Source organism: Syzygium oleosum, unplaced genomic scaffold (genome assembly GCF_021117445.2).
Source record: "Syzygium oleosum isolate NSW1041296 unplaced genomic scaffold, Sole_v2.1 Sole_v2.08, whole genome shotgun sequence".
Lineage (NCBI taxonomy): Eukaryota > Viridiplantae > Streptophyta > Magnoliopsida > Myrtales > Myrtaceae > Syzygium > Syzygium oleosum.
Window position 1 is genome coordinate 3256442 of NW_026607492.1, and position 8554 is coordinate 3264995.

General features: G+C 43.6%; 2 protein-coding genes across 2 annotated transcripts; one reads left to right on the forward strand and one right to left on the reverse strand.

Annotated features, from left to right (window-relative positions):
- The first annotated feature begins 262 nt into the window (after positions 1-262).
- On the forward strand, positions 263-2684 carry LOC115687322 (protein FEZ). Its single transcript, XM_030612835.2, has 3 exons — positions 263-874; positions 1462-1763; positions 1853-2684. Exons 1-3 carry the CDS (start codon positions 694-696, stop codon positions 2528-2530), a joined length of 1161 nt encoding a protein of 386 aa, XP_030468695.1. The 5' UTR covers positions 263-693; the 3' UTR covers positions 2531-2684.
- A 1246-nt stretch (positions 2685-3930) lies between these two features.
- Positions 3931-8297, reverse strand: LOC115686409 (uncharacterized). The gene is made up of 5 exons (XM_030611695.2): positions 7447-8297; positions 6148-7358; positions 4816-5229; positions 4464-4699; positions 3931-4354 (listed from the first exon to the last, which is right to left on the reverse strand). Exons 1-5 carry the CDS (start codon positions 7611-7613, stop codon positions 4100-4102), a joined length of 2283 nt encoding a protein of 760 aa, XP_030467555.2. The 5' UTR covers positions 7614-8297; the 3' UTR covers positions 3931-4099.
- Between the last annotated feature and the right edge of the window lie 257 nt (positions 8298-8554).

Below are 8554 nucleotides of genomic sequence, written 5' to 3' on the forward strand. Positions count from 1 at the left end.
TGGTAGAATATTCTAATGAAAATCTCATCTTTGATTATTTATGTATCTTTGGGCTCTCTGTGCGGGTGTGTGTTGGAAGTTGATCCTGCCAACGTATAGCTAAACAAGAAACTGTTCAAGAATGAATAGTTTAATATAGCATGGAAAACTATTACCTTGGCATTATGCGTTGTCATTTAGTCCCTGATTTGAAGATAAAGTTGGCATGAATCCCCCCCATGAGAGAGAGCAAAAAGCTTAGGCAATACAATAGTATGAACAAACACTTCCCATTTTTGTAGTCACTCAAGATCCTTAATTTGGATTTAAACACCACGAAAGATGGTGTGGGTGGGTTCAAGAGAGCCTTATTTCTTGACCTGTGCTGAGAGCTTAAAGCTTGAGCTTCTGCTCCTCCAACCAAGTCATCGTTATCCCCACTCCTACAGAGTCTCCCACTGACAATCTCCCCCTCAAGAATCGCCTCAAGCTCCGGAAGCAAAGACCCTTTTCGTTTAAGAGGCATATAATATGTTTTAAGCGCTCTGAAGGGTGTTGTTTTGAGTTCTTTTCACGCGAGTGATAGAGACAGAGACCTGTCAGTTGGTACTAGCGGAGTTCAGCTAGTTTCGGCTGAAAGCAGCTTCTGGGTTTTCTGGTTTCTTGGAGGCTGCAAGAACAGATTTTTTTTTAGTGTTCGAGGGAGAGAGAGAAATGGAGGACAAGAGTGATGCAGAGAAGGTTGATGATGTGATGCTGCCTGGGTTCAGGTTTCATCCCACTGATGAAGAGCTCGTTGGGTTCTATCTCAGGAGGAAGATTCAGCAGCGGTCACTCCCCATTGAGCTCATCAAGCAAGTTGACATCTACAAATATGATCCTTGGGATCTTCCAAGTAAGAACAGAAAAAGTTATCGGTCCGATCCATTATGATATTGCTTCATGGCCTGAAAGTCTCCTCTCCTTTTGGTGCTTCTTTAGTGTGTATAATAGGGGGAGTGTGCATGCATGGGATGAAGAAAAAGACCATATTCTTCGTGCTCTTTGGTTTTGGTTTGATGTTTTTTATTATCTGTCAAAATCATTTGAAGCTTATCCTATCTTTTTTCTCGAAGTGACTATGTTAATTATATTGCCCTCTCACATCATATATGTCAAGCAATATGGCAGTGTTCACATACCAGAAGCAATCTTGCTATTTTTGGCTGCTTCTTTTTGGTATGTTTTCATACTTAACGAAGTTTCAACATCAAGATTGCTATGTTCGCGCTACTAAGCCATACTTATCTATGAATCATTTGTCCAAAGTTTATATTCTTCCAGATATCTTTTTCCACATTCCAGGATTACCATTCTTGCTGAATTACCTGTTAATACCAAATAATTTTGATGCATTTTAACACTTTCTGAGGTTGGTTCTCCTGTAGTAGTTAAGCTTAAGCAGTGTTTTTCTGGCTTGGCTTGTCAACTTTCTTGAAGCAGAATTGGCAACTACTGGTGAGAAAGAGTGGTACTTCTACTGCCCCAGAGACCGCAAATACAGGAACAGCGCGCGTCCAAACAGGGTCACTGGATCCGGGTTCTGGAAGGCGACCGGGACTGACCGGCCTATCTACTCCTCCGATGGTACCAACTGCATCGGCCTCAAGAAGTCCCTCGTGTTCTACAGAGGCCGAGCTGCCAAAGGCATGAAAACAGACTGGATGATGCATGAGTTCCGCCTCCCTTCCATTGCCGACTCAGCTCCTCCTAAGAAGTTCTTGGACAAGAACATTCCTCCAAATGTATATACACCAAAACCTATCACAGTTTCACCATCCTCATTTTTAAATTAAAACTGAAAAATTAACGAGTACAAATCTTGGAACTGCAGGACTCATGGGCTATCTGTAGGATATTCAAGAAAACCAATTCCATGGCACAGAGAGCTCTATCACACTCCTGGGTCACTCAAATACCTGAACCTATCGGATCTGATCTGCTCGGCCATGGTGCGCAGTACTCTCACTTCAGCTCAGAGAATATTTCCTGCACCACAGAGATTGGATCGGCCATCCACCATCCAACTTCTGCTAGCTTCAATTCCATGGACGTTCAATCCTACAGGCCCATGTTATACCCGCCGGTCTCTAAAGCCTCAACTCTCACCATCTCAAATGGCGATCTCCCGAGCGCCTTCGTCTTCTCACCCCTTGATGTGCCACCAGGACCCACCAAGTGCATGGCTGACACATCCTCAATGCTCATGTGCCCTTCCTTGATGGGCGGAGATGTCAACAAGGCCTCCGAGAGCATAAGCTTCGAAGGGTCGCATCAATTCAGTGGCTTCTCAATAGGTCTGCCCCAGGAGATGCAAGGAAACGTTGGTGGTGAAGAGGAGGCAGCCGGACTGAAGAAGAATTCTGGTATGGTCCATGTGAATAACCAGTGGCCAGTGACCACACGATCGATGGGCTTTCCCTTCAGCTTGCCATCTAACATGCCCTGGGACTCGCCTCCGTGTCCTAGTGAGATGTCCACTGCTTTCTCGACGAACAAATGCTACAATTGATTGATCGGGAGGAGCATTATACGTAGAGATAGCTGCTTTTTTCGTGTTTGGGGCAAATGCTTTGGAGCTTATCTCAGGAATATCATCCATCATTGCTGTTTTATGTACAGTGTCTTAGGCTCCTGTTACACTTGTTAGCGTCATTATTTTCCAAGTAATGTGTTTTAAAGTCTTCTGCTCTTTGTTATCTCCTTCTGTTACACTTTGCTCCGTTTCAGAAGACGAGCAACTTTAGAAGAGAAGTAAACCGTGAAGAACCAAAAACAAAGTATTAAGGGAAGTAAACTATCAGAAAATCGCGCATTCAAACTCCTCTTTTGAGCATTCAGGGCGGACATACAGATATCGACTTTTCTAATTCCAGATATAACAATTAATGAATAGATATATAAGTTCGTACATGTGTTGTTGAGAGGACAGATCGAATAAAAGATGAAATTAAGAGAACCTTAGCACACTGACGTTAGCTTGGTCCTCCATAAGCATTACCTAACTTACTAGGGAAAGAGAGGAAGTGAAATTTGAGGCAGAGGGTATGATCCATGCCTGCAAAAATTCATTTAATAGAAAGGCATCAAAGAAGTTCCGGTAATAGCCATGCCAATAGTATTTATGAGAACGAGCAGCATGCAGCATGCATGACTGAAGTTTATCAGAAAAAGTTCATTACTCATCAAGTGACTGCTTAGCTGCACGACGGACAAGGGGCGAGAGTATGACCAGAACTAAATAAGTTCCTTGTCAGAGAAGAAGAGCATGGTTAGATCAAATGGCCGAGGAAATCGAAAAGCGATGTGTCGTGGCTATGCAGCATCAAATATGGACTTTGTGCTGCCATATTTGAAGCTGCTATCGACTGACAATACAATTCTCTAGCTAAGGTTACAATGCTGCATACTGCTGGATACAGACTGTGGGTCTAAACTTTAACACTACATTAGAGGAGACTAATATACTCCATCAACATAAAATCCAACCTATAAAATCTGTTGATATTACTTGAGCTACTTGTACTCGAATTTGAGCGCAAAGAAAAAAAAAAGGAAAAATTTGAATCAAGTGAAAAAGGTTTCCTGGTCGAGCTTGAATACACACTGAGTGACTTCGACCATGTATGATTATTGTCCTATATACAACAGTTCTTTTTGGAAGCCGAAAGCCTTGGCAAGAATCATGATCAAACTGTTCCGTCTAGCAACTCAAGAGCATAGTCATTTTTCACTCAAGACCTAATCCAATTACCAGATAATTCACCTTTCCAATAGAAAAAGGCTGACTCTGAACGACCTGCTTTGGACAGAAGAAGATTATAGCTTTGTGTTTTTTCCTTTGGGGGGGACAGTGAAGCTTCCTACAGGTGAAACTCAATTTGAGAAGACAAGGTCCCAAAAGCATGCCGATTTTGACCAAATATTTTTCTCTCAATAGAAAGAATTTCCTTTCTAATTGCCCTTTACAGAAGCTGTACATGGGGTAAAAAAAATCTCAAGAACATTCTTCTAACTTGTGCCCAACTAATATCAGAGATCTAGCTACAAAAGTGGTAAAATTGCTATGCTTCTATATATATCAACATGGGAAAAGCGAAAACGAGGGCTCTATGTGTAGTTTCCGGTGAACGAACACGATCTTGCTCAACTTGCTGCTACACCAAGTCAATTGGTCAGTCGTTAATCTCGACATGCTCAACGCTCTCCTCACCAGCTTCATGTCCACTTGAGAAAAAAAGCACAGGACTTGGTCCGAGGTCTCTTCTTGATGCTTTTTAAACTTTCGCAATATGCAATTTCCACCCTTCAAGAGCTCTTTCAGTTTCTTCTCTTTCTGAGTTCAGTAAATTCCAAATTAGAAAACAACAATGCTGTTGGATGAAATTGGGGGGGGCGGGGGAAACAAGAATCTACAAGACTGCAAAAATGCGTAAATGCCTAACCTTTTGAAGCATCGCTTGGACCTGTGTCAACAATTCCAAATCCGCAGGATTCTGAAGTTCCGGTTGGCTTCTCTTTCGATTCTTTTGAGCAGCAGTGCTCGAGTCTTTGTCTGCTCGGATAAATCCCCAAAATATTCTTATAGACTCTTCTAAGATCTCTATCAGCTCGTCGCTATGGATGGTGTAGTCACTTTTCCCTTTTAATCTCGCCATCCTTTTGTTTTTCAAACTGTCCTCTGCATTTCAAAATTAGCTTCTAGTAAGTATTATTCCCCTGTATCGAGAAACCAACTATTTCAAACAAAATTATCTTCAAAATGGATATATAATAACAAAAGTAGCTATTGCTGACCTCTAATTACAGGGACCTGCAGGAGATTGCGCAGAAGGCATCGAGTCTTGATGTAATATTGCACCCTTGGGCCTTCAAATTGTTCGTTCTCCAGAAATCTCTGCATGAGCACTTGTAACTGTTGAAATTCTCCAGCGACTTCATTGTATCGGCGCAGATTATACTGGTCCGAGTCCCATAGCTCTAGAGCCCTCACATATTGCCAGTGAAGAAATTCCCAAGAGAGGCACATTTGCCCAACATACACTATCTCCAAATCGCTATGCAGTTCCCTAATGAACTTCATAGTCGGGTCATTTTCGGATTTCTTCTCCCTGCACAACTTAAAGCTCAGCGACAGAAGGGACGTGATCGCTGGGCCCGTAGATTTGTGGCTCGAGAGCGACTTAAGCGGGTCCTTTGACCGGAGAAAACCTGCAGAATGCGTCAAACATTGATCGACTATGAGCGCGTCAAACAATAAAGAAGACCAGACAGTGGAATAGGCTGATGAATAAAAACTCGTCCTAGGAAAAGAGAAGTCGGACTTTTGAACGGTTCTGGCCGTAAAAGTCATTCATTCGACATGGGAACTTTTTAGAAACCTTTGAATTGTGCAAGTTAATTTAAGGAGCAGAGGAGAGAAAAATCCACTCCACAATAGAAAAAGCAGTTCCCCATGAGATGGTCCAAAGCAGAAAACTTTCAGGTGGGTTTAATTTCAATGGAGCAGATTGATGTGCACCTCTAACTAACCTCAATTTGTTTATGCAAAAAGAAATAGAAAAGATCGAGAATAGCTCTCACTCCTTGAACATGAAATGGTGCGTGTTACTCACAGGTCTCTAAAGCAAAGCTATTGCATCGAGCTCATACGAAAAATTATTAGCTTTTGGGGCAGGAAGATCGACTGGCATATGACAGAAAGACAATCGGATCTGATGGGCCAATGAGTGCTCTCATACTGATGGTATGCATGTGCAGGGGTTTCTAACAAATGCAAAAAAAATGAATTCCTTTTCATCGTACCTACATAACGTGACTATCATCATAATGTCTGTGATCCGAAAGGTCTCGTGCTTTTCCCAGTGCCCCAACTAATAACTAATCAGATCAAGTGGGTCCTTCTCAATATTATAGCTTGTATTAGACTTCTGAACGTTGGTTGAGAGGGTAATTCATGCCAATTGATTGAAAATGGACTAAATCGGTGGCAAGGTTTTGCCCCACTGTTATGATCACACACTTTCTCAGAATCAACCCAGCTATGATACCTTTGTGAAACTAGAGGCTTTATACCCAGAGGAAAATGAAATCTCAAGATGGTTACTATTGAAGGAGTCGCTGACTGACCTAGTGCGTACATCTTCTGGTAATTTAAGATGTCGAGCTTGCGCATGCGCTCACGGTAGCTCCGGTAAATCTTGTGGAGCTCGCCCATCTTCTCTTCGCGCTGGAACTTGTCGTCGATCTTCCACGGCTTCAAGTCCTCCGTGATTTTGGGGGACTCGCAGTCTTCGAGGATCGTGGGCAGGCCAGTGGCTCTCACCTTCTTCAGCTCCATCCTGAGCTGCTCTATCAAGTCTTGATGCTCCCACAAGAGGTCACAGCTCGAGCCCTCGCCGTCCAATTCAGAGTTGTCCTCTGAACCGGGTTTGTCATAGCCCTTATCCTCTGCGCCCTCTTTGCCTTCGAATTCTTCAAGCTTGGGACTTTCACGGTCCTTGTCATGTGATTGTTTCTCCGACCGTTCGAGTTCTTCGACCTCTTTCATGATGCTCTCATCGTCTTCGTCATTGGCAACGTTCACATCTTGATGCTCATGAAACTCATCGAGATCTCTCTCTGAAAAGAAATCATCGCTGTTGGAATCCAATAAGCGGCTCATGATCGAGAAATCATGGCTCGAGCTCATGGAGTCTGAGTCCGTGTCCGAAAAGAGCAAGTCTCTCTCTAAAAGGAGCTGGAATTTCTCAGAAGCATCTTTATCATCAATCAAATTGCTCTTGAGCTTCTTTAGCACTTCTTCCTGCGAAAAAAGGCCCTCCTTGATCCATGCTCTGTTTTCCGTGTTGACGTTCTCTTGCGCAAGATCAGATTTTTCTTCATGAACAAATTCTGGTTCCTCTAGCTCTTTGACAGCGCCTTTTCTGGACGAAAACTCGAACGCCCAATTGAATTTGTCAGAAAAAGAATCTATTCTGGAATCAATTCTCGAGTCCTCCACAGGGGAACTCAAATCCTCTGTTTCCTCTCTGAAATTCCTCTTGGAAAGCGATTCAGATAGGAAATTCTGTTCCCGGAAAGTGGAATCATCGCCACTTGCGCTGTCCTTGGCGAATTCTTCAAAAGTCCGAAACTTGAATGACAAGAACTTCGGTGGGCTTTCATCGGTAACTTTATCAAACAACGAACCCTCGCATTCGGCAACATCATCCGCTGCTTCCTCTGGCCCTGAACAAATTGGGCTATTATCTTCCTGCACATGAGTGGCGGCAGCAATTGATCCTCCGGTATCTGGATTTTCATTCAATTTCTTGCGAGGGATCCCGTGTTCTCCGTGTCTGACAAGTAACAACGAATAAACAAAAACAGAGTTAGACAGACTACACCCAGAATTGGGAAACCATAAAACTCACACAACTTTGTTACCTCAGGAACTTGTTGACAACGCAGAACAGAGTACTGAACAGAGACGCGAAGGAGACCCAGAAAGACCCAGCAAACAGAACCAGATTCCGGCACACAGCCCCGTTTCGATGACCCATCCTCACCAAATTAAATGGGTTGTTGAGACGAACCCTCCATGGTGAGCCCATCAATTTAACCCATCGCCCGCGATCTTTTTATTCAGCTCGAAGCAAAAGCAGAGCATGATTGAGCGCGAGAGCCGCGTTCAACGGAACTCTCGATGACAGGCGCTGAAAAATCTCCACAGGCGGAATGGGACCTCCCACCGGTGACAACAGAGAGAACTAAACCCGCTGGGAAGAAATTCAACGCCTTTGGCATGCAGTTTCCGATTCACAGAGGTTGAGAGCTCACCTAATCAAGATGGGGTGGGAGACACATGAGAGGCGAGGATTAGAAAGGGGAGAAAAGAACGTGTCAGCGGCTTCTGGGATGTGCGCAAATCCTCGGTTGGGTTGCTTAGAGAGAGCCATGGGATCCTCCAGCACCGTCCTGTCTCGTTGCGCACAGAGAGAGGGAAGATTTTTATCAGTTGAGAGGTCTGCTGTTGCCTAGAGAGAGAGAGAGAGACAGAGAGCGATGTGGTTAAGATGGAAAGTTTACGTCTTTGATTTTTCGTATCCGGTTTGATAGCACAGAGGTGGGGGGAGATTCTCGGACGAGCAAGATCGCTATTATGAGCAGCAAGAATATTTCAAAGCGGGTCGACGAGTGACCTCAACAAACCGGGATGCAGAGGAGTCTAGTCGGTCAATTTAATAGGAACACGCGCAAGGAAACTGACTGTATTTCCTTTTTTCTTATGTTTCTTGGTAGACATCTAGAACTTCCATTTAGATTAGTATATGGATGGGATATTGAATATGGTTCATCCATTTGTAGCCCGAGACATTACATACACACACGAAATGAACAGATCGGTCTTTTGCATAAATAGCATTATTCGGGTCAGTAAATTTACGAACCGCGTTCCACAAACCGGGAAAGAGATAAACACGGCGTAATGAGCATCCGTCCCTCTCTGTTTTGCTTCTTTTTTTGGCTTGAGCACAACTGGTAAGGTGGAGAA

Bases quoted from the DNA above. Each gene is read 5' to 3' on its own strand.
- LOC115687322 (XM_030612835.2), top strand. From the start codon at position 694: ATGGAGGACAAGAGTGATGCAGAGAAGGTTGATGATGTGATGCTGCCT. The intron at 875-1,461 runs GTAAGAACAGAA...TTCTTGAAGCAG, and splicing joins TGATCCTTGGGATCTTCCAA to AATTGGCAACTACTGGTGAG. The intron at 1,764-1,852 runs GTATATACACCA...TTGGAACTGCAG, and splicing joins ACAAGAACATTCCTCCAAAT to GACTCATGGGCTATCTGTAG.
- LOC115686409 (XM_030611695.2), bottom strand. From the start codon at position 7,613: ATGGGCTCACCATGGAGGGTTCGTCTCAACAACCCATTTAATTTGGTG. The intron at 7,359-7,446 runs GTAACAAAGTTG...GTTACTTGTCAG, and splicing joins GTTGTCAACAAGTTCCTGAG to ACACGGAGAACACGGGATCC. The intron at 5,230-6,147 runs GTCAGTCAGCGA...CGCATTCTGCAG, and splicing joins CCAGAAGATGTACGCACTAG to GTTTTCTCCGGTCAAAGGAC.